Here is a 26,134-nt window from a genome sequence, read left to right as displayed (position 1 = left end):
AGCTTAAACCTACTGAACTCTTGTTTGGAATCTTCAGTACTGTCCCGTAGTAGTGTATGATAATGACGTTTATAGTTCCCCCTTGTTATTGTACTGGTGTCCCTGGTCTCTCGAGATTCCCATCCACTTTGGCTTTTCAGGTTCATGTTCAGCTTTCCAATAATTTGGCATATACAGTATACTGTATCTTAGATCTTAGAATAAAAACTAGGAGAACCCTATATTGGTCTGGAACCAAGGTTCGGGATCCATATTTAACAGCAGTGCTTGAGGCCTGGGTATCAGCAGCTTTTAAAGATACTCTATTCACATCTGATTAAGACCTAAAACAAAACTGGTGATGTGACATGTAGTCCAAATTTCTAGTTCATAAAGGAAGATGGAATGAAAGTTGGAATGAAAACCAGTGGGCTCATGACTTTCCTGTCCTAGATTTACAAATTTACATTAAAAAATACTTTATTGCGTTACTAATATCTGCTGTATTTTGTTTCAGTAAAGGTCTCAGTAACCTACAGTAACTGAATAAGTTACTAACTTGAGTTAAATAAAAGTATGTGTTTTGCCCGTGAGAATTTCATGTGGATGCTGCAGATTTGCAAATTTTGTACAGCACTAAAAATTACATCAATCACAAGCAAGAGAAGGTCATGAGTTCAGAAGAAACTTTTATTTGAAATGTCAGTGTTCAAAGAGAAAATAAAGCAGCAATATAAATATTAGCATATAAAATATGGGTGTAACACAGAATAGCACTGATCTATGCATTTATAAGAAAGATATTTAGGTATAATATAGAAGTTTAGTTCATCAGCAGACGTATATATATTTATATGGGACAGAAAGGCATTCCATCAGCACAAACACTTATTAATCACAAACACATATAAAAAGTTACAGCTGAATAGAAACACAAAATGTTTTTTTAACATTTTTACCTTTTATGTTTTTTTTAGTATTGGGTGGTAAAACAGAGAAAAAACACTAAAATATGCACATCATCAATCACATTTCTACTCTACTCTTGTGTGTTATTTAAATGTTATGTACACTTGTTATTAATCAGTGATCTTAATGCTCAGTTGCTATACAACTACACTTGAAGACATTTCTGTTTTTTTTTTTCATTTTCTGTTTTTTTCTGAAAAATATGTAAAACATTCCAGTAGTAGCCACATCTGGGGGCTTTTCTCTTTCCTTTTGATTATTTTCTTTTAAGTGGTCCATACAGACAGCTGGTCCTCCAATGACAATCTGGGATTATTTACACAGAAAAATAAGGAATGGAGACAAATTGATGCAATAAAAAGTGACAAATGAAATGTAAATTGGGGGTAGATACAGAGCCTGTGAAGGTATTTTCCATTGTAGTCTTGCTGTTACAAACTTGCTGTCTCCATTACTGGTGCTTTGACTGGTTTGTGCGTTAGCCCAAAATAGGCTGCTCTGCCTTCTTCCCTGAATTTGCAATGCAAACACTGTGGCTTCGCGGGCCTCTTGCATCTGCACTCTGATGACCAATCAAACAAGACAGAGCTCTTATATGTAATCCACATCAGGTGCAGCAAGAGTGACTGGAATCACTGTACAGGCTATGGTAAACTCATCTGGCCTAAAGTGGGAGTGGTGAGGGGGAGGCATTCTCATCCCATGTCAGGAGGTGAAATGTAAAGGGAATGAAACACTGTACACCCTCTTCTTTTTTTTCCCCCCACAAGATATTTGATTTCTAAAGACTCCTAAAAAGAAAGGCATCTACAGAGGCCCCCAGTGTTTTTTCTAATAGCACTGGCCAAATGTGTGTTCGGCAGAGCTGTAAGGCATTGACTGTTAAGCCACAAATATCATGTCTCACCTCTTTCAGGTCAGTATCTGATCACCACATTTGCAACTGTCAGACAAGCTCTTCTCTATCCTTCCACGTGCACATCATCTAAACTGCCCTTACATTTCTGATCCAGTATGTTGCTTTATAAAAACCAATTCTTTACCTTTGACATCATGTCAGTGGCATACACCCAGTATACTGTAGTCAGAATCACAAGCAATAAAGCAAACTGCTAAATAGTGCCAAGTTCTACATTTATTAGGTTAAATGAATTATGGACTTAATTACCACAAATGAGCCTATGCATTGAAGACTTCAATCTCTGTACAAATCTGTAAAAAAATGTCTTTGCCTAGAAGAGTTATTCAAAGAGCAGTTAACATGGACTTTTTGGGGGAGCACAGGGCTGTCTAATAAGGCCTGATATTATTATATCCTTGGCAGTCCACGTTTGGCCTCTTCTAGCTTTCTGGTTTTGAAATCACAATACAGAACATTGAAAACATCTTGTCACTTCTTTGAAATACTCTTTAGGATTGGGCAGCACCTGTGTTTTGTGTTAAGTGATGCAACAGCCCCAATACACAACATTTACTTTTCCCACACTTCCTACTCCTCATAGTCTTTAAGAATTAAACTTCTAGCCCAATCCCTAAACCAAAACAAGATTCATTCAGCAAGCAGTGCTTTAGACTAAGTAGTTGCTTGGGGCCCTAGTGTTAATTTGTGTATCTACAATATCTCAGCCTTCATAACATCCCATTGAGTCCTCCTTCTTCATGCTGTCTACTGAAATCAACCTGTAGGCTCTTGCAGCTTGGTTTAAACATGGGCGTGGCCATCTCATGCAGCGTACTTGTCTCATGCAACACATTGCAGAGTCTTAGTAAAGCGAAGCTGTGTTACAGTGCGTGTAAAATGTGACATGAATGTGATGCATGCAATAAACCGCTGGAAATGCAAAGCTTTATATTGTTATATACTGTAATGATTCCAACAAAAGGTCAATGCAACTTACATCTCAAAGGCTTCTGCCAGGAGATTATCAATGTCAGCATTGGCCGTGCCAGTGGTAAATTTCAATTTTGATTGACATGTGCTCTATATATATATATGCAGTACCACTGTTGTGTGTGAAAATCCCATGGCATGGCACTGATTACCAAAATTACTCTTGCCATGTAATTTTGAAACAGCTCCATTAGGACAGTTTTATATGGCATTCAACACTTCATCTGGTATCTGCAGCAAAATTAGTTTTCAAAAGAACTTGAAATTTGAAGTTTCTGTTAAACAACCTTAGGAGGTCTAAAACAAACCCATATTTTTCTTTATAAGCTATATTATTTTAAGCAACATTATCTATAGTTAATACTACTAATGCATTTTTGAGAAGATATAGCAGTTTCTTCTGCTGGTTTATGACATCTCTTCTTACCTGTCAAACACTGTTTTTTTTTATTTAATGCATAGTTTAACTTCTGTAGTTTAATTCTGTAGTCAAGAAATGGATCATGCAAGCGTCTACTGTATTTTATTTCTAGGAGCTACTGCAAAATTCTTAAAACTGATTCTTTTCTGAAAAAAACTAAATTCAGTTCAAAATAAAGCCACTCCTTTCCCACTAGAAGCATCTACTTTGCATTTTGTCACAGTCAAACAAAATCCATAATGTGGCATATACTTTGTAAATGACTCATATTCACACTAATACTACAACATAGGGCAAAGCCCTGAAGCTCCCATTTTGATTTTATTTACTGTTAACTTCATACCTTTAAATCCATCTGGATTCGTGAATCACTTTTTTTTGTTCCAGGAATAATACCTCTACTATTAAAGAACTTCATGTTATATTCAAATAACGATGAACGCACACTACAGGGAGTCCTACAAATAAAACTGACTAAAAACCCACGGCTTACTAAGCTCCAAGCCACTAATAACAACTGTGTAACATTCAGGTTAAAGAGCGAAAAATACAACAAAAAATGAAGGTGTAGTCTTTTGCCTGTGTGTGTTTATGTGTGTATCTGATTGAAAGAGATCTTTTGTAACCTAAGCTCTGTGTCGGCGGCTCTTCACTTCTTCTCCTTCTTTCCAGACTTCTTCTTGTTGGCCGGGGTCTGGGCAGGTTTAGGTGCCTCTACCGCTGCGGGCTGTGGCTGAGGCAAGGCCTGAACTTGAACCTGCGCCTGGGTCTGGGCCTGTGGATTGTTGCCGGTCAGTGTTGCAGTGCTGCCTGGGATATAGATGTTCTGCCGGTAGTCTGGAACGTGCTGGAGGGTGAACTGGGGGCTGTATCGTGTGCTCAGGCCCATGGTGCCGGGTCCCAGGGTACTTGCTCCCAGAGTGTTTGTGGCTTCACTCACCTCTGAGCAAGAAAAAAAAAAAGCCAAGGAAAATGACATCAGACAAAAAATTTAAAAAAAAACAGGAGAAACAGACAATCAGTTACACTTTTGCAGTTTTATCCATTTGTAGTTCAGTATTTTGATGTTTCCTCCACAATGAGAGTAAAAGTTTCCTTAAATATGCCTCAAGGTTTTATAAGAGAGATGGGTATATTTTGAGGAATTAACCAGGAAGGCAGTCAGTGAATAAACAGAGAATGTGGTCAAAATTTTCCTCCAGCATTGTTTTACTATGCTGTGCAAAAAATGATGGTTGAAACAGCAATTGGAACGTAAAAATGCTGGTAAATGGGGTAAAGGGACAGTCTTTTAAATTCTTTAATTTAGAATTATTGTACTTTCAGTAAAAAATAAATTTGATCAGAGTGGTGAGTATGTTAATACTTAGCAGACATCTTTCTCTCCATTTGTTTTCAGCCTTGTACAAGAGTTAGTGTCATTGTAGAGATTCAGAATGTAAACATAAGATTCCATTAGAGATTCCTTCCATCCTTACCACAAACACACACACTTGACTTTTTCAGCCACTGGCCCTACACCTTCACATCAGGTCTTACCAGTCTTTGAGCCAAGCTTTCAGGTTAGAGATCTTTGTTAGCTCTCCACTTCAATGAAATCCATGCAGCTGAAAGTACTGGGCATGCACCTCTAATGACTATTAAAAAAGGCATGTTGTAACTTTCTCTTCCTGATGTTAAATCTATCAATAATCCAATACCGTTTTATTAGCCCAGATTTTTTTATTGTAGAAGATCTGGACTAGTGAATGATAAGTGATCACCATAATTACAGAACCCTGGTTTTGTGGCTGTTCATACTGTATAGTCCCGTGCTATAAACAGGAGAACTGTAATAAAGCTGTTTTTGTGGTATTGCACTCACAATGTAGGCTAAGCCACTGCAATGCAGCTATGGCTGTTTATTGTGCTGTAAACTGAACAGCTCATGTATGAACTACAGCTAGCAGGAGCCCCTCCTCCACCTCTCCCCTCCCCCACATGTACAGTGTGTAACTACTGCCCAGCAGGAGATGTTATTTTGAGGCTGGGACCACCTTTACCACTACAGAAGACTCTGATTAACATTCTACTTACTGCAGAAAAATAAAATGAATGTAGATATAGAGCATCACCCATGTTAAGTAGATTCCAGAGGTTGACCCTACACAGTGTAACTGTTGCACTAAAAAAATATGATAGGCTATTGAAAAAAACATATAAATTACATAGCAGAGTTTTTAAAATACTCTACTCTATCTTGATTTTAAAAAATTGATACAACCAAGGTACAGCAGATAAGGTATATTAAAGACAATATCAATCTCCTTGACACTATGCCTGTAAAGGGCATTATATATTTGGATATTTGCTCTAAAGCCAGTTGGTTTAAGTAAATGGATTTGTGCATGCATATGTCCTACTATGGCACTTTTATTTCTTTCACATTTCTGAAGTAATTCTATAAATCATAGAGCATATTGGAAAAAAAATAGAAAAGTGAACAGTGATATTCATATAAAAGGAGCAAGAGACCAACAATACAAAGTTTGGAGTCTTTAGCAGAAATAGCAAGCTCCTCTTAAAATGAAATGTTCAATACTGTGACATTTATAACCATTTTTATAAAATGGATAGTTTCGCGTTGGGCACCTTTTAACTGTGACTATATCCACGATATAGCACGGCCTCTCATGCCTTATTGCTTAAATAACAGCTTTACTAGACAGAAGTCTGCTTCTTCTTATGCCTTCCATGTTTTCAAGGTTACCTACACAGGGCCTCTTATAAAATGTATGTTTTCCACAGACGTAAATGGAGAGATGTTGAAACAAATGGCTAAAGAGAGCTGTTTGTTTATGAGGTTTAATTATTTTAGGCAGATGTCCAGTATTGTGTGAGACAGAGTGCTTCATGTTCTCCCCACCCCCTCATATAATTTCACATAATAGCCAATGATTGTTTCTATAGACAGAAGTATAATTAGAATTCAGAGGTGTCTGCTTCTGATCAGCAGTCTACAAAGCTGCTGGCAGAAAAGGTTGTTTGCAAATTATCTGTCTGTTCCCTCCTGCAGTGTATTACAAGACTGAGAAATGCAGCTTCCACTGTGCTCTGTCAAGATCTCGAAACTAAATACACCTTCTCTGTGACAACAGATTGACCACAGCAGGCCTGCTTCACTCAAGGTAGAAACTGAGAAGAAGGATATGGAAGCATTTTATCTTTTGAGTGACAACATATATTTCATGCCTGTTGTAGGTAACCCAAACAAAACACAGGTTTTGTTAGAGTGCAAGGTACTGTATAGAGTGCAAAATTTTCCAAACGAGTTAACTGAGAAATACAAAGAAATCTCACATTTAAAATCAGCAGTTATGTTTTGCTATATTCCAACCCAGTTTGGAGTCACTCTACAGTATATGTCTACATTCTTACTAATAACTCCCTTACCCACACTGTGAGAATGAGCAAGAGCAGACAGGCATCTTAGAACTGCCCACCCATTCAGCCATTCATCCTTTTACACACTACAAGCTCTGCGGTGACTTACAGGATATTCTACACTGACATCACCAGACACCTGCAGGTGTCCAGAAAGTTGCAGGGATTTTCACCGAGGAACCCTGCCCGACCAATCAAACTAGACACTTGCATCATGGAACTCAATGTGTGCTCAGAGAGTGAAGATAGGAAAGGTTAGAAATGAGTGGCTATTTAACCTGTTTGGAAGTTTTGTTCCCAGACCTTTAATTTCTGTGTTTTTTCAGCCTCTATATGTCCTGAACACTGAAACATAGACCTGGACATCTTGCTAGAGTTATCTGAAGAAGCCTCTTACCATTGGCAGCTGCCATAAGAGCCTGGAGTTGCTCTGCTTCGGTTGGAGGGTTGGGCCATGGTCCTGCTTCTTCTGGCCGCTGTGCAGCCCTTAAGAGACAACACCAGACATGGTTTCAGCAGAAGCAAGATGAAGTACAGAAATCTCCCATTAGATACAGCAACATACAGTACAACACTGTGGAGGAGTCTCCCCACATTTGTAGTACGAGAAGGGATTTCACCTCAAAGGTAGAAAACACTGACACCTATTCTGCACTCATTAACTACAATTTAAAAATGAAATTAAAGTAAGGTGGGGTACATTGGGGTTTAGATCTAGCATTTGTTATTAAAGTTCTGTTAAAATAGAAAAAGAAAAGCTACATTTTCTGCCCACAGGGGTCTTGCCTGTGGAATAGAGTTTTACAGAGCATTCATTTTTTGTTCCAGCCAACAATTATTATCTTTATCAGCCCCGGGTGACCTTCATTGTTAAATGCCAGTAACTGATACTCAAGAATATATGTAGCCTGAGGATTTTAGTGTTTTTATGTGTTTAATGTATTATAGTGTTTTAACTGGCACAGTAACAAATTGAAACAGGTGGCTGGTATACAAAAACTAACAAAAAAGAAGCAATTATTTTGTCGAAAGATTACAAAGACACCAAACTAAATACACACAAAATGACAATAAATAAGTAAAGGTTGATTCCGTGCAGAAAAGAGAAGAAAAGAGAAACAACATTTTGGCTGTGGAGCCTTCTTCATGTGTGTTTCTTTTCTTCTCTTTTCAGCATGGAATTAACCTTTACTTGTTCCTTTGCAGTCTACACATGCTGACGCAGCTACCTACTTGAACTAAATGACAATAAAGTTGAATACTTTTGGGGTATACGATATATGTAAAATGAATGTCTATTATGTTTATAGGGAGCGAAACAGTTCCATTACCCAGTTTGCAGTGCTTATTTCATGTTTCCACATTGAATAAATGCTGTATTGGCAAAATATTCAGAGATGTTCCATAAGAGGATTACTGAAATAAGGAACAAGGTCTACAAATTACATTTAGAATTTGACAAAACCGTCTTCTATTTTGTAAAAAAAAAAGGATCCTCTTTCTCCCTCCCTTTCTGTCTTCTCATATATTTTGATATGTACGTACCATGTAATCATTAACAATTAAACAAGTCCATGTGTGTTGTTTTTTTTCCAGCTTGATTCCTTTCTGGCTTTCAGCTCAGATAATTAAATAATGTTAATGCACATGCTTTAGATTTGATTAAAGGCTACTTTTAGTTACCTAAAAGAAGCTTCCAGAGTTTTTTTGCATTGTCAGAAGACCCAGGTTTCTAAAGCATTGTTGCCGTTTTATGCTTCTCCTTACAAGATGAATAGGGCTGCTAACCTTCTTGTAACTATGTTCTTTACTGTTATGAAATATTAAGAAGTTAAAAATGAAGGCCATTCTTCCATTGCATTATTGTTAATGGCAAATCACATAGCATTTAAACTGCAAAGCATCTGCCTCCCTTCAAAGGGATGTGTTTAACTGCATACGTATTTGCGTTCAAGTGGAGAACCAGCGCTGTTTTCTATTATCATCTGTCTCGTTTTCTTTGAGAAGTACAGCACTTATTGGACTATGGAAAGAAATCTGTTCAGTTCATACTGAGGAACTCCCAGGGTGTTATTTGATGCCTGTTTCCACAAGCAGCAGCTAATTTCCTCAGTTAACCCCTTAGCTTCTGCTGTGTATAAAAAGGGTGGGGGAAGAATCTGATGAGGATCACATGCAGGGTTATGGGGATATTGTAGACAGGTCTGTTTCCTGCCTTATATGAGGTGCAGTAAACTCCTTCCTTTGGTGTTGGGTTTTTGAAGTTAATTAACATGGGGCCTGAATGGCTCGGGACAGTCTAGAACATGGGCTCTCACTCACACAGAGAGCTGGAGGAAGAATAAGAAAAACGAAGCGGGAATATGCCGAGCTGCCAAACGCACCTGAATGAAAGCCAAATCCAAAAGGAATGGAAACACCAAATGAAAAGACAAACTAAACCCATGAATATATGGTTCTAATCTGTGACAATACACAAGACAAGATCAAAAATGCAACAAATACAATGTGGTCAAAAGCTCTGGATTGCTTTAGCACATGGTTTAGAAAACGGACTGGGGGAAGGGCATGTATTTCTCTTCACCCCCAGCTTAAACCCCTGGCTGACTACATATCTCTTTTTCCTGACCAGATAATGACCTCCTTTTCACAAATATAAAACGCTGCAGAAATTGATGAGGTAGCTAGTTTTCAACTACAACAAAAGCCCAACATGTCCACTGTTTGCTACTGTATGACAGCTTTGCAACTAGTAATTTTGTGAGTTTTCTTTGTGTGTATTTTCCACAAAATATGTTGTCTTTTATGCTCCAACTATTTTAGATTTTCAAATCTTCAGAAACATTTAATGAATCATTTGTTCAAAATAACTATACACTTATCTTTTATGGTCTTTTATGGCCTTTGTATCCATCTTTTTGGAGCATTTAGATTCCGCTCCAACGCTACAAAGTGTGCTGCTCAAATGGTACCACCATGATTGCCATAAAACCAAATTTATTGCGGTCTGTGGCAGAATGTGCCAAGCAATCACGTTTGATCAATCAAATGAAAATTAGTAATAAAAAATGAATCCTTATATTTAAAGGTGAACAAATAGTTCAATAATTTGTTCAAACAATAACTTGAGTGCTTTTATCATTTTGGAGATTTCCTCTACTTCTAAAAAACAAAAAACAATTCCCCCATGAGACCCCTGCTGGACATTAGTAGAATAGTCATCCTGGCTCATCCATTAGTTGTGGAGAAATCAATTTTGTCCAAGAGTCTTTACACCCTCATAAAGAAAAGTAAAAAGACGATCACCAAAGGGACTATAACACCGTCTGAGAAATAATTTGCTATATTCTTCAAAATTCTGAAGACAAAATATATTACTTAGCTCCAACCACTACCCAAATTGAATACTTTGTTTTCAGAAGACTTTAGTGCATTTGATAGTACATACAGTAACATCCCATATATTCCATTCCCAATTGGATTCCACCAATTGGGTAAAAAGTTCAAGTTTCTTGTCAATATTTTATAATAATAACATTTGTATGATATTTAATGTTCTCATAAATCAAGAAAAACATTTCAGACATTGTCATCATGCCATTACATCAATATCCAAAAGAAACAAACAAGTGTCATAGCCTACATCTGGGGAAAGAGAATCATTCATACAGCTCAGGAAACCTCCTGCATCTTGTGCACATTAGGTAGAAACTAAGCACATCCACGTTTCACTGTTGTGCTTTAAAGACTATCACTCATTTTCCCATATGGAAACAGTCTGAATAGACTTCCTTCCTAATCTGTGTGTAACCTGTCTGAGCTGATGTAAGAGCTGTAGGGCTGTCTTACCAGTCTTAAGTTATCATCTCCAACGGCCATTAAGTTTTAATTAAAATTTAAAAGATTAGACAGAAAAGAGAATTTAACTCTCGGGACACTACAGTCTGTCCCTGCCATAAATCTCTAACAATGCATGAATACATTGTAAGGTAGGAATCATTTAGTATTTTACAGAAAAATCTGAAAATATAGAACAGTGTAAATGAACAAAAAAGTAAAAGTGAATAATATAACGAAAAAAATATTTTATCAAGGTATACCTGGTCATGTGTTATTGAATAAGTGATATTTTACTCACTACAAGGGCTCATGTTTATCCCCCCAGATAAAACATCCCTGTGTACAACTCATTATTGCAAAGTTAATTCTTCACTTATTAATTTTACTTACTGTATATATTTAAGCCACATAGTTCAGTGCTGTATAAGTTTTCAGATTAAATATTCTTATTACGGACATAAAGCCATCTTGGATCAAACACATATATTCACAGGTAGTATTAAATCTTTTAAAAAATGTTACATTCTTTAACCATTATGTTATAAAGAAATATACAGAATAAAGAACAATCACTTGATATTTGAGCAAAGAGGGGCAATCCAATGTTTAACACATTTGCTAAGAAATCATTAAGATGTTTAATACAGTTTTCTGTTACTCCACAATGTAATTGAAATACCAGTGCTAAAACCGATCCATTTTCATTTCAGACAATACAATTCTGTTGAACAATTTAGAAAATTAGAAGCAAAGTGAAGACTTCCTTCAAAGTGCTTTAATATTTGTGTACATGAAGTTGAATGACATTATCAAATGTATCTCATGTAGTTGTTTTCGGCTCCTCTGCGTAGAAAAAGATAGATTTAATGAAGCTTTAAAGCAAATTAGTATGTCCACCTGCTGCTTTGTGGGCAGTGAGACTGCCTTTGGCAATAAAGGTTATTTTGGTAAATTGAATGTACAGTATTTCCAAACAGCTGCACCTATATATGTATTCATGGCCATTGTTTGTTACAGACACCAGCTGCGGGAAATGCACAACAAATTGTAAATCCTTATATGACTGAGCAAACAAATGAACTTACCCACTAGGTCCTGGTCTCTGTCCTTGGGAGAAACGCCAGTCAGTGTTTGGAGGCTTTTGCTGCAAATAAAAAAGAAAAATCATTTGAAGTGTGAGTAGACAGAGGGAATGCAGGGACAATGCACATCCCCAGTCCGTGTATTAATATGTTCCAGGCTTCCTCTGAGTGTAGAGAAGATTCCGGATCTTCAGTCTTCGTTCTAAAATGGAAGGAAAATCTTCCTAGAGAGAAGATGTAGGTCAAATAATACCAAGAGCCTCAGCAGAATAATGCACATTGTTCTTTCCCACTCTAAAGACAAATATAACAGATAAACAAAAGCAGTTACAGTATATGTGTTATATGGGAAGACAGAACATTTGTATTTTTACCAGCCTTAAATAATAAACCTATATTCAACCATTTTGCAGCCATTTCACTACATTATGGCCTTTAAACCATGCTGGTTCATGTAAGAATGTGGAGCTTTGTTTTCCTGTCGCATTGAAAAGAAATGACTGTATGTACTGCTTACATGATTCATGTTTCTCGGTTACAATCAAATTAAGAAAAAAAACATCAACCAAAAGTACACTGAGAGGTTGAAAAATAAAATTTTCACTGGAATGAATGAACAAATGTAGTGACAATTAAATAATGTTTACTTGTGCATTTACACTTACAAAGCAACACATTTTTTTAATGAAGAATAGATCTACTTTAGTTCCTTCACCAGCTAGTTTAAGTTGTTTTGCAAAATAGTCACATCCCACACATGGAACTAAAATTTCCATTTTACAATTGGATTCATCATTAAATCTGAGTATAAAAATTCAAATTGCCTGACAATAACACATAACAGTGGTTCTAAAATGTAATGTTTTTGCCCCTTAATTCTTAAACAAGGTTATATTGTCACAATTGCCTAGATAACATTTGTAAATGAACATGCAGTTGAAAACATTCAGCAAGATACTGTATAAAGTAACAGACTACATCGGCAAACTTTTACATATAGCCTGGTTCAGAACAAAATGAAAATAACTGTAAGGAATAAAACCATGAAGAAAAATATCTGATCTAAAAATGGTACATCCATAGTGACACAGAATTTTACACAAAATCAAAACAACTACAACAGCTTGTGAGCTTCTGTTTCACAGAAGCCAGTGGACAGCTTGCCAAAGCTCTTTAATTTGAGCTTTAAATATGTCTGCCTTAATAATATAAGCCACCTACAGATTTGAAGAGCCATACTAAGCCTTTGCTGTTAGTACATCCAAATGAAGGCCCCAATTAGCATTTATAATTTACCTCCAGCAGTCTCTGTGAAAAACTGAAGTTTTTCTTACAAATTAGGACCTGGACAAACATGGAGGAGAATTAACACTATCTTGACTTATATACACAAATACACAGAGAGTTCAGTAATATACACATAAGCACCCATGACACCCTTGACAAGAGAAAGCACCTGCAGCAAAATGCCATGCACATCAGTGTCTGACAAACCAAGAACCAAGAAACTGGCTCTGGTTATAATGTCTACATACTGTACAACATTCCATTTTCTACTGCTTTTTCCAGTTGAGGGTCACAGGGTAGCTGGAACCTATCCCAGCAAGCAATGGGTCCAATTTAGGATATATCTTGGACTGGACACCAGTCCACCCCAGGAGCAGATGCACATACTGTACATATAAAGTACATACACTGTACGTGCATTAAGCATTTTTATGTTTGAGAGCCATACAAAAATAGACTGAATGCAATGATATTAAGGTTAATTTCTCTCCCATCAGCACACTACCTTTATGTATGCATTTCATGCTAAATATGAAAAGGGACAAAGACTGATCATACAGTGAATAGGTCTTTAGAGCCCTACCCTACTTAACAACAGATTATTGAAAAAGCTTTCTGTGAAAAAAAATAATTACAGACTTGAATTACAGCTTCAAGTAACAAACTACCTGATAATACTAATTTTATTGTTCCAACCCTATAAATCATATTTGTCTTAATGTCAGGGATTTCTCCACCCATTTTTTAATTTCATCTAACTCAATGCTAAGCAATTTCGCAGATAAAAAAAAAGTATGCTCTGTATATCAAAGTGTTAAAATCTGAAACAAAATCTTTGCATAATCCACTGCCTTCCTAGATAAAACAGATCTATTTTGTAGATAAACTAGTATTTTAATACTAGTAACAGTAATACTTTTTTAATACAGTACAGTACACAGCTGTAGGGATATAAGCATTTCCACAGTGCTACTACTACAAAACACAAAAATGTCAAGTTGTCTTTTTGGTGAAATTACAAAGGTATATCCTTTTAATCTACACTTTAACAACGTATCTATAGCTAATATTTATATAACAGTGATGACCCTGTTACTGACATGACTGCTAAGAAAATTATATTGTTAATGGAGAATCAGTACAACACATGTACTGTTTGGCCAGACTTTAGCCTCTGGGATATACACTGTAGCACTGAAACCCTGAAGATGTGATTATATTTACACTTAAGCACTGTGATGTACTAGCTGTTACTCAAAATATCTCAGTTATCAGCACCAGCAAGGTCTTTTAGTATACAGAAGTGTCCATAAACAAGTAGCTCAGTGTACACAGCTTTTGACATAAGAAAGGCACTAATCACTGTGGAAGACTGAAATCCACATCTGGATTGCAAGTCTCCCATCTGTGACTGACTGAAGCAGATTTCCATTCTATCCTCTGAATCAGTGCGGTTAACCCCTTATGTGTCATGTCTGTTAAGACCAGAGTCCTGAAACCAGTTACCAGGTTATTTATACTTTTAGCATTTTTAACTATTAAAATTCAGTTCACTATGCAAAACCTCCACAGGCAACAGTTCACTAGAAGAGAAATGAATTATGCTCCATATTTTTCTCACAAGAGCACAGTAAGTCCTTTGATTTTTATATTTAATTAATCCGATGGAAGAAGCGGTCACAAACTCAGGGATCAATGCACAGCCCCACATGTTGTTTTCAGGTACATTTTTGGGAAGAAATACACAGCAACAGAGATTTTTGGACATTTCAGCAATAGTTACTGAATGCTGACCAGGTTGAAAAATCTGGTTATAGATTTTAAACTATGAAGAAGACAATTGAACCTTACAACTGAGAAGAGGCCATTCAGTCCATCTGGCTCATTTGGTTGCTCGTGGCTAATCGATCCTAGAATTTCTGAAAAGGGTCAGATTATCAGCATTAACAACATGGCTGGGTATCTTATTCCAGACTCCCATAAAATGACGACTGCCTGTTCACAGTGTTACATGCAGTTTCCCATTGTTTCTACTTGTGTCCTCTGGAATTTCATTGTCCATTCTGGAGACATCCATTGGGCTGACTTTGTTAGATGATTTTTTGAAAGTGAATCAGATCCTCTTGTATCATGCTAAAACCGATGGTAACAATCCTACCAGTTACTAATGAAGATGACTCAGTGTTCAGATCAAGAATGTAGCATGTTTTACTACTCAAGCCACTGCAATATAGAATTACAAATCTCACTCACACACTGTTTACATTTTATGTCAATATTAAAAAAACTGGAAGAATCTGAGACATCACAATTTATACCTCCGATAAAGGTTCAATTGAATGAGATCAAGTTACTGTGATCCAAGCTTCCATACAAAGCACAACAACCTGAGAACTATCTCAAAAGACAGTCAAGTTTCACAACAGCAGCAGACTGCAGATCCATCTGCCACAAACAACATATATGTAGCAACAGAAAGATCTGTTTGTGAGGTTTTAAATGTTAGTAAATTTAAATAGGCCAAATGTGTGAAAAGAAGTCAGTGGTTCACATTAAAACCCAATCCTATTTGGTAATGCACTTATTTTAATCAGCATGGGATATCTTTCATTATAAGTGCTTATGATGCACTTCTCTACACTGTTTTTAAAACTCAGATGAAAACATATCTTTATATATACAGTATATTCAAAATTCATCATCAGGTGTGTTCTTCAGAGAAGGAACTACGAATGCTGCTTTGCAATTTCTAGCTCAAGGTGACAAATGCAATGTATTACTGAGCTTCAGAGGAAAACAGGAAGTCAAAGGTCAACTGCTGAACCAAATCCTGTTATTAGGACACCCCCTTGACTTTGTATATGGAATATATGGCTGACTTCCCTGTGAAGCACAATACACTCTTTTATGCACACAAAAGATGTTTCACAGGTACAATCAATAGATTTACCTTAAATACAAAGTACACTTTTTTCAAACCACTTAGATAACAGTGAAAAGAGATGTGAAGTTTAATAGTTGCTACATTGTAGGACTGAATGAATGATTCAATTAAGACTGAGGTAACAAACCTGAGTACATTTTTATTTACTTTAAACTCAATAAACCCACGTATTGCTCTACATGGACTATCAAAAAAACATATTTTGAACAAAACTATGCTTGCAATGTACTACTGGTTATCTCCAAATTACACAAACATGAAGCTATTAAGTACTCTTAAAGGGAACACTCATTATTTCTATTGACGGCATACAAAATACAGCTTTTGTATATCTGCACACACACACACATATATATATATAATACAAAGCATTTTGTAGCCACTTTTGAACTTCAATGAGCAAAGTGTTGTCGGACATGTAAAACCATCGGGAATGCACATCACAGTTGCACAGGGACAGATAGGGTTCTCACCTCATTAGCTGTATTAATTAAGTGTTTTCTAGATAAAGACATGTTCAAGGTGTTGGTTTTGCTCATCATGGGCGTGGCAGGGCTTTTGATGAACACAAAGTCACTTCTGTTTGACAGAGTCGAGTAGCAGGGCCTATAGCCTTGCATATGAGTCTCGGGAGGGCCCCCTACTACCTCCAGGTATTTGATTGGCCCATCAGAGTTTAACTGCAAGTGGAGGTTTTTGTGGGACCTCTGGTAGGTGTGCCTGGACCGCAGCGAGTGCCTGCTATAGCAGCAGCAGCTCTCCAGACAACTGCTGTAATCATCTTTCTGTTTAAGGCACTTAACCATGAGAATCACAAATGTCAGAAAGGAAATGGCAGAAATGCAGGCTAGAGAAATAATTAAATAAAGAGTAATGTCAGACATGCCGCCTTTCTTTGCAGATACGTCCCTTATCTCGGAGGACATCTGTGAGCCCTTTTCCTCCACAGTTATGGTGACAGCCACTGTGGCCGAGAGTGCAGGCTTCCCGTTATCCTTCACTACAACCACAAGATTGTGCACAAACCCTTCCTCCTCCTGTAATTTACGGGTAGTCCTTAATTCCCCCGTGTGGGTAGCAATTTGAAACAGCCCTGTGTCATGGCTTGGGTGGATGTTGTAGGACAGCCAAGCATTGTGACCACTGTCTGCATCAACACCCACTATCTTATTGATGAGGTAGCCTGCACCAGCAGACCGGGGCACTTTCAGCTGCAGAGAAGTCTCTCTGGGAAACACAGGGTAAACGACTACAGGGGCGTTGTCATTTTCATCCACGACAAACACGTGCACGGTCACGTTGGACCTCAGTGGTGGGCTTCCTGCATCTTTCACCTGCACTTCAATCTGGAACACGTTCATTTGCTCGTAGTCCAAAGACCGCATGGTGTAAATGTTTCCGTTCTCTGCGTTAATGTAGATGTAAGATGAAATAGATGTACCCTGGACTTGGCTCTCCAAAATCGAAAAAGAAAGCTGAGAGTTCTTGCCAATGTCGGGATCAAACGCAGAAACTGTCACAATAGGGGTGCCTGGGGCATTGTTTTCTGCTATGTCCACAGTGTAGGATGGCTGTGAAAACACTGGAGCATTGTCATTGACATCTGAAAGACTGACATGGATGACTGTCTCAGAGGAGAGGGGAGGTGAGCCCATGTCAGTGGCTTTAAGGACAATATTGTACTCGGGAACTTCCTCCCTATCAAGTTGACCATCAGTTATTAAGGTATAGTGTTCTTTAAAAGCTGAATTCAATTTGAATGGCAGACCCTGAGGGATCTGTAACAGCACTTCCCCATTCTGCCCAGAGTCCAGATCCCTGACACTAATCAGGGCAATGACAGTGCCAGACACTGCATCCTCCTTAACTGGAGTATGGAGAGATGTTATTATGACGTCTGGGGCATTATCATTCACATCAGTGATTTCAACTTTAATGTTACAAGACCCTTCCATGGCAGGAGTTCCTTTGTCTCTAGCTTGTACAGTAATATCAAAAACGCTGGTCATTTCATAATCGACCACACCATTCACACGGATTTCGCCAGTCTGGGAGTCTATACTAAAAAGCTGCAAAACTGCGGCTGACGTGTACTTGCTAAACAAAAAGAAGATTTCGCCATTCAGGCCATAATCCACGTCAGTAGCGTTGAGTTTCGTCACTAAAGTCCCAGGAGGGGAGTTTTCTAACAAGCTTACCCTTTTCACCTGCTGATCAAACACCGGCGCGTTGTCATTCACATCAAGTATTTTAATAAAGACAGTTGTAGTTCCAGATTTCTCCGGAACCCCTCCATCAACTGCAGTGAGCAGCAGGCGGTATACCGCTTGCCTCTCCCTGTCAAGAGCCTTTTCCAGTACCAACTCGGGGAATTTCGTACCATCGCTTTTTGTTTCTACACTTAAAACAAAACAATGGTTTGGACTAAGAACATAGGTTCGCAAAGAATTCGAGCCAACATCTGGGTCGTGCGCACTTTCGAGGCGGAATTTAGTTCCAGGCGCTGCAGCTTCGGAAATCTCCAGAGTTATATTTTTGGTAGGAAACTGAGGTGCGTTGTCGTTTACATCCAGTATTTCCACTGCAACACGGTGTATGTCCAAGGGGTTTTCAAGCACTAGTTGAAGGTGCACTGAACATGTTACACTTAATCCACATAAGCGTTCTCTGTCCATTTTCTCTTTAATAACTAACATTCCGTTTACCGTGTTCACTTCAAAATACTGAGCACTAGAATCTGAAACCACCCGCAAGTTTCTTCCAGCAATTTTCAGTACGTCGAGTCCCAGATCTTTCATTATATTCCCGACGAATGCCCCTGGTTTTAGTTCTTCAGTGACAGAATACGTAAGCTCAGCCGACGCGAAAATCCAAGTAAAAGAAAAAGACAGACACAGCGTGTGCCAGTCCAAAGCCCGTTTCCTTTTTCTGCATTCCATTGTGAAAACCCCGTACTCGCAAAGAAAAAATAAGTTTACGGTAATAAATCCATCGAAGTGATTAAAAGACACCACCTAGCCATTCTTAGAAAAACCCAATCACACCGAAAACACAAATTAAACGACCCCATGACGCCTTACTTTAGGAAGCGATACTAGAAAAAAAAAGCAATAAAACAAAACTCCATCTCTCTTTGCATGTAGTTCCCAACACTGAAGTGCTGCTCTGCTTTGGCAATGGGCGGAGGGGACTTGGACGCGTCACAGAGGCCAGCACCCTATTGGTGGACCACGTAGCGTATTTTTCCTCCAAAGGACTTCCCAAAAAAGTTAAAAAAGAGACTGCAGTCGTACACACGGCCGGGTCAGGACTTACAGGCATCCTGTTAAACATATACCAAAACCAGACTGCGCTCAAGCTGTTCTGGTCGCAGTGAACTGAACATGAAACCGCATTAAACGCTGCAGAGGAAACGGCCCGTAATAATGGGAATTTGTGTGGAAGAGCGAATTAATGATCTGCAGCTGCTCCCCTTGATATTCATGGTACATATAACAGAAGCTACACTTATTTTAACATACATACAATTATTAGCAAAATAGGTAAGAGTATTAATTAACTATTTGATACACATGTTTAGGTAAATCACAAGAGAACGTGAACTATGTGCTTATGGTTTTTCTGTCATAATTCAACGTACCACAAGGGGTCGTAGTGATTGTATTACTTTCACTAGATTTACGAACTGCGTTTGTAAAATACTCCGGGGCTCTGGTTCTATATTTTATTAGAATAGCTGTTGAATTTGGATTTTGTCCCACATACCTACAGTTATTCCCAGTAAATAGCATGTAATTACATAATACTTATTGAAAAGAATGCATACTAAGACAGCTAAAGCACCAGCTGAGGAAAAAAAGACACCACTATATTAATAATTTACAGTATGTAACATTCAACCCCAGAAACGTTGTAACAACACAATCATAATATTCATTTTGTTATTTTCCTAATTTAAAAAATACCCATAGAAAGAAGCTGGCAGACCTCCAACATCTATAAGAAATGTCCCCGTTTAGTATTTCACACGTTTGTTATTTGGTTCAATTGGACAGCAAACGTTTGTTTCATTTCTCACAAGAATTAAATCAAATACAAAAGAAAAAAAAAGGATACCCGTATATAAATATTAACACACTATATCCAATGAATGTGTGTACGTCTGTGTGTTTGGTGACACTGACTGCTTATTTTCGGTTAGTTTCAATCTTTAGTTTTGTTATATTTTCAATATTATTTCAGCAGAAGTGAAGAATACTAATACAGGTACAGTTCAGTGTTTGGTTCCAGGTGAACGTTTGCTTTACTTTTGTAATTACTCAACTTCACCATTTGAAAGAAACAACACAATGTAAACGCCGTGAGAGTATGATGTGTAAAGTTAAGCAAGTTAAAAAGCAGGACAAAGGTTAGAAATTCTATTAATTCACCATTCTTGCTCACCTGTTGACTTTCAAAAGTCCAGGCATTGTCTGGTAAGGACGCGTCAAGCACGTTTATTATCTCTTTAAAGTCTGTAGTGCTGCTGGGTTTCACGAAGGTGAAATCACTGATCTCGGACATGGGAGAAAAGCAGGATCTAAAGGACTGGCTTTGAGATAACATGTCACCTCCCAGGACCTCTATGTACTTTATAGGCCCGTCAGTGTTCAGCTGTAACTGCAAGTTTCTCTGAGGATTCTTGTCGGCACGTTTGACACAACAACACGCAGCACCTCTGCTGTTCCTAACGCACTTCACTGCTAATATGACAAACGTCAGAAAAGAAATTGCAGACACAGATGCAAGTGAAATTATTAAATAAAAAGTAATTTTGCTCGATTTGTTACTGGGTTCTTTCGATTTCTGTCGGAAATCCAAAATAGGTTCATGGACACCATCTTCTAATGAAATATCTATTGTGACTGTAGCGGACTGTACTGGCTCTCCGTTGTCCTTCATTTCTATAACAAGTCTCTGAGTGGAGTCATCCTGTTCAGAAACACCACGTTTAGTCCTGACCTCTCCAGTATGGAGATTCACACTGAACAGAGTGTAGTCTGTGGCCTCAACAAGCTTATAAGAAATCCAGGCGTTGTGACCAGAGTCAGCGTCCACTGCTGTCACCTTGGTAACGAGATGTCCCGCTTTAGCAGACCGGGGCATCTTCTGATGAGGAAGAGATCCCATATCTGCAGACGGGTAAATGACAGCGGGGATATTGTCGTTCTGATCCAGAATAAAGACATGAACAGTCGCGTTGCTTTTTAGAAATGGAGAGCCTTTATCCTTTGCCTGTACCTGAAACTGGAATACTTTAAGTTTCTCATAGTCGAAAGAATGCATGCTATAGAGGCTGCCATTATCAGGGTTAATGTAAATATAGGAGGAGACAGACACGTCTTGCACCTTTGTATCTAAGATGTTATAAGTGATCTTGGCATTGTCCCCAAGATCTGGATCGGAAGCAGATACCGTACACAGAATTGTACCTGGAGCGCTGTTTTCATTTATATACACAGCATACGAATGACGAGTAAACTGCGGAGCGTTGTCATTGACGTCCTCAACGCTGACAGTCACGGTTTTCTTTGTTGAAAGCGCTGGGGAACCCGAGTCAACAGCATTTATTTCAATATTATACTCAGAGAGGGATTCGCGGTCAAGGTGCGAGTTAGTCACCAAGGCGTAATGGTTTTCTATGGAGGGGGTCAATTTAAAAGGACAATCTGGAGGAATATGTACAGTGACTTTCCCGTTTTCGTGAGAATCTAAGTCTCTGACGTTTATTAAGCCGATTACTGTCCCAATTGCAGCATTTTCAGGAACAGGACTTGTCAAAGATTTCAGTATTATCTCTGGGGTATTATCGTTATCGTCAATAATGTTAACTTGAACACTGCAATGACCCTCCATTTGGGGGCTGCCTTTGTCTTTAGCCACCATGTCAAGTGCATAGAAACTGGTCTGCTCGAAATCCAGTCGCCCCTTTACCATTATTTCACCTGTTTGCGAATTCACACTAAAAGCATTAAGCACCATATCTGAAGTGTGATCACTGAAGGCGTATTGAATTTCTCCATTCAGTCCCTCGTCTAAGTCTGTAGCGTTAAGCTTAATAACAACAGTTCCAGGAAGAACATTTTCATGAAGTGATGTTTGGTAAAATTGTTGATCAAACTGTGGCGCGTTGTCATTTGCGTCTAAAACGTGGATCTTAATCCGCGCTGTCCCAGATTTCACTGGATTGCCCCCATCAACAGCTATCAACAACAGCTCATGAGACGGCTTTTTCTCTCTATCCAAAGATTTTGCCAACGTTAATTCGGGTACTTTCCTGCCATCCTGCAGAGTTTTCACATTCAGGGTGAAATGATCGTTGCTCTTCAGGACATAGGAGCGCAAAGAATTGCTACCAACATCAGGGTCCTGTGCGCTTTCTAGCGGAAAGCGGGCACCAGGAGTTACATGCTCCGCTACCTTTAGCACATGCTCCTTTGTAGTGAAATTGGGAGAATTGTCATTAATATCTTGGATTTCCACCTCAACGCGATGAAGCTGCAATGGCGATTCAATAATTATCTCCAATACCAATAAGCAAGTGGCGCTTTGTCCACAAAGATTTTCCCTGTCGATTCTTTCACTCACAATCAATTCTCCCTTTCCCAAATCCATACTGAAATACTGCTTACCAGACTCAGATGCAATTCGGAGCTTGCGATCCGCAATTTTTGCAGTATCCAAGCCCAAGTCGTTAGCTATATTTCCAACAAGGGAACCTTTAGCTAATTCTTCTGGAATGGTGTAACGAATCTGTCCATTGATTGTACTCCACAAGACAAAGAAATAAAACGACCGCAGTGTCGGCCATTTCACGATCCCTTTTCTGGCACAGCTTTCCATTTCTTTTCAATGCGTTTTATATAAACTTTCATCTGATGTCACTTACGGAAAATGAAATAGCTGAAATAAATTTTAAAATAAAATAACACAATATCGTAACGCATATCTATGCCCATTGTTTGTATCTGTAGATGTGCGTTCATCGGTGTTCATCCCCTGCATTAAGCTTCAGAAGGGTTACTGTGCTGTGGCTGTGGTAAGAGAGTAGATCTCTTTGTACAATTCTGCATTTTCATTGGAGTGCAGCGCCGCACGTTCTCAGCCAATGAGAGCTTAACTGTGCCTTAAAGATACAGCTTGTTCAGTTTATTAAAACACACACAAGAGAATACAGGTAGTAGGATGCAAAAAAGAGAGAATATTCTAAATATTGGGAAAACCTAGTTCCATCCAGGGTTGACATACATATCACAAAAAGTAATCCTCTTCAACTTGTATTATTTCTATATAAACAATGGATTTCAATATCAGTGATTATGCCAAACGTTTCAGGGCGCACATGTGCTGATTCGTCTGGTGGTTTCCTTTCCTTTCTCCTTCAGGTGAGGTTTCATTAAAACCACCAACAAGCTGAAATATTCCAAAACTACATTACGAATATTTCAGACTTTTGTAATGTGCATTACCTACCATATTGTTCTCCCATACCTTAAGGCGTTTTGTGAAACAGTTCCATGTTTGCAACAAAAACACACCTCATAAACCTTCTGATTGGTAAGAAATAAAAACAAAAAGACACTCAATAAACATTCTGAGGAGAAAAAGAAAAAAAAGACTAAAATTCAGATTTACATTTTAACGAAGTTCGACAAGCTGAACTTAAGAAGCCATCGTCAATTGTCTAACAAACTGAAACACGTTAACCACTGATTAATATTAGTCAAAGCTCACCTGCTGACTTTCAAAAGTCCAGGCATTGTCTGGTAAGGATGCGTCAAGCACGTTTATTATCTCTTTAAAGTCTGTAGTGCTGCTGGGTTTCACGAAGGTGAAATCACTGATCTCGGACATGGGAGAAAAGCAGGATCTAAAGGACTGGCTTTGAGATAACATGTCACCTCCCAGGACCTCTATGTACTTTATAGGCCCGTCAGTGTTCAGCTGTAACTGCAAGTTTCTGCTTTGATTTTTATTTCCAGGATCGTGCCCTCTGACACAGGAAAACGAACTGCATTTCCAGTTTCTAATGCACTTTACTCCCAATATAACAAAAGTCAGAAAAGATACAACAGAAACCGATGCAAGAGAAATTATTAAATAAAATGTCAATTTGCTGGATTTGGTATTTGATTCTTTAGATTTCTGTCGAAAATCTAAAATGGCTTCATGGACACCATCTTCTAATGAAATATCAGCTGTTACTGTGGAGGACTGTACCGGCTCCCCGTTGTCCTTCATTTCTATAACAAGTCTCTGAGTGGAGTCATCCTGTTCTAAAACACCACGTTTAGTCCTGACCTCTCCAGTATGGAGATTCACAGTGAAGAGAGTGTCGTCTGTAGCCTCAACAAGCTTATAAGAAATCCAGGCGTTGTGACCAGAGTCAGCGTCCACTGCCGTCACCTTGGTAACGAGATGTCCCGCTTTAGCAGACCGGGGCATCTTCTGATGAGGAAGAGATCCCATATCTGCAGACGGGTAAATGACAGCGGGGACATTGTCGTTCTGATCCAGAATAAAGACATGAACAGTCGCGTTGCTACTCAGAGGAGGAGAACCTTGGTCTTTTGCCTGCACTTGAATCTGAAATACTTTAAGTTTCTCATAGTCAAAGGAATGCATGCTGTAGATACTGCCATTATCGGAGTTAATGTAAACGTAGGACGAAATAGATATATCATTTAGCTGGCTGTCTAAAATGGAATACGATATTTTTGCATTCTCTCCAAAGTCGGGGTCCGACGCTGTCACTGAACAGAGCAGAGTACCCAAAGGATTATTTTCTATCACATATGCGTTATAGGAGGACTCCGAGAAGCTCGGGGGGTTGTCGTTGACGTCCACAATATTAACTGATATTATTTTTTTCGTGGCGAGAGGTGGGGAACCTGAATCATTGGCAATCACTTCTATGTTATACTCTCTGAACCTTTCTCTGTCTAAGACTCCGTTAGTAACCAACGCGTAATGATGGGCAAAGGAAGGATTTAGTTTGAAAGGATAACCGTTTGGCAACTGCAAAATCACCTTCCCATTCTCGCCCGAATCTAAATCCCTTACAGTTATTAAAGCGACAACTGTCCCAACCGGAGCATCTTCACGAACAGGATTTGGCTGAGACGTAAGGACGATTTCTGGAGAATTGTCATTAACATCCACAATATCTATGTGCACGCTACAGTGACCTTCCATTTCAGGATTCCCTTTGTCTCTGGCTCTCACGTCGATTCTGTAAGCACTAGTGCCTTCGTAATCCAGTTCCCCTTTCAGAAATATTTCCCCCGTTTTTGGTTTGATATCAAACTTGTTACGCACCGACTCTGGAGTGTGCTCAACAAATGAGTAATCTATTTCACCGTTTGGACCTTCATCCGAATCCGTGGCAGTGATTTCAATTACGAGGGATCCCGGAAGAGTGTCCTCACTGAGATTTAGCTTATATGTGCTTTTTTCAAATACGGGGATGTTGTCATTAATATCAAGAACAACAACTGTGATTTGCGAGGTGCCAGATCTTGCTGGATTGCCTCCATCTACAGCCGTCAACAGCAGATTATGAACAGACTGCTTCTCTCTGTCAAGTGTCTTTTCTAATACCAGTTCAGGGACTTTTCTTCCGTCTTCGAGATTCTTAACCTTCAACGTGAAACATTCATTTTTGCTTATCGAATAAGACTTTAACGAATTGCTGCCTACATCGGGATCTTGTGCACTTTCCAAAGGAAAGCGTACACCTGGAGCTGTAGACTCGGCGATTTTTAGAGTACGTTCGTTTGTAAGAAACAGGGGCGAGTTGTCATTGATATCCTGGACTTCAATCTCGACGCGGTACAGCTGTAAAGGCATTTCAATAATAACCTCCAAAGGCAACAAGCAAATGGAGCTTTGTCCACACAGATCCTCTCTGTCGAGTCTCTCACTCACTACCAATTTGCCCTCTCCCAAATCCACACTGAAATACTGCTTACCGGCCTCAGAAGCTATCCGCAGTTTGCGTCCCAAAATTTCTGCGACATCCAGCCCCAGGTCTTTAGCTATGTTTCCGACATCAGAACCCACTTTTAATTCCTCCAGAACCGTGTAACGGATCTGCCCGTCTATTGTACTCCAAAGAAGACAGAAAAGCAGCGACCACAGCACCTGCCACCCGCAGCCGCTCTCTCCAGTCCGGCTTTTCATTCCCGGTCCGTTTAATATTTGTTTTCCATCAAACAATGGGGGTTAATTATTGCAATCGAATAACGCAATCCAACGGA

At 38.7% G+C, this 26,134-nt stretch overlaps 2 protein-coding genes across 5 annotated transcripts in view; both read right to left on the bottom strand.

The window, feature by feature from the left end:
- Positions 1–651: 651 nt before the first annotated feature.
- Positions 652–26,134, bottom strand: part of LOC148821226 (protocadherin gamma-C5-like) — a 173,175-nt gene continuing 147,692 nt past the window's right edge. For 3 of the 4 annotated variants that reach the window (XM_088932528.1, XM_088932529.1, XM_088932527.1), the window contains exons 2-4: positions 11,609–11,667; positions 7,081–7,169; positions 652–4,202 (exon numbers count right to left, since the gene is read on the bottom strand). In XM_088932528.1, coding sequence (XP_088788654.1) covers positions 3,910–4,202; positions 7,081–7,169; positions 11,609–11,667 — 441 coding nt within the window. In that variant the 3' untranslated portion in view covers positions 652–3,909. Of the gene's footprint in view, positions 4,203–7,080; positions 7,170–11,608; positions 11,668–16,309; positions 19,068–26,134 lie in introns of those variants that run through there. The other variant, XM_088932526.1, reaches the window with a different exon arrangement.
- On the bottom strand, positions 18,931–26,057 carry LOC148821251 (protocadherin gamma-C5-like). The gene is made up of 4 exons (XM_088932367.1): positions 23,610–26,057; positions 20,757–22,373; positions 20,280–20,390; positions 18,931–19,053 (listed from the first exon to the last, which is right to left on the bottom strand). The coding sequence occupies exons 1-4, from the start codon at positions 26,055–26,057 to the stop codon at positions 18,931–18,933; spliced, it is 4,299 nt and encodes a 1,432-aa protein (XP_088788493.1).

Source organism: Atractosteus spatula, chromosome 14 (genome assembly GCF_055471065.1).
Source record: "Atractosteus spatula isolate fAtrSpa1 chromosome 14, fAtrSpa1.hap1, whole genome shotgun sequence".
NCBI lineage: Eukaryota > Metazoa > Chordata > Actinopteri > Semionotiformes > Lepisosteidae > Atractosteus > Atractosteus spatula.
This window is presented reverse-complemented; position numbering and strand designations above follow the sequence as displayed.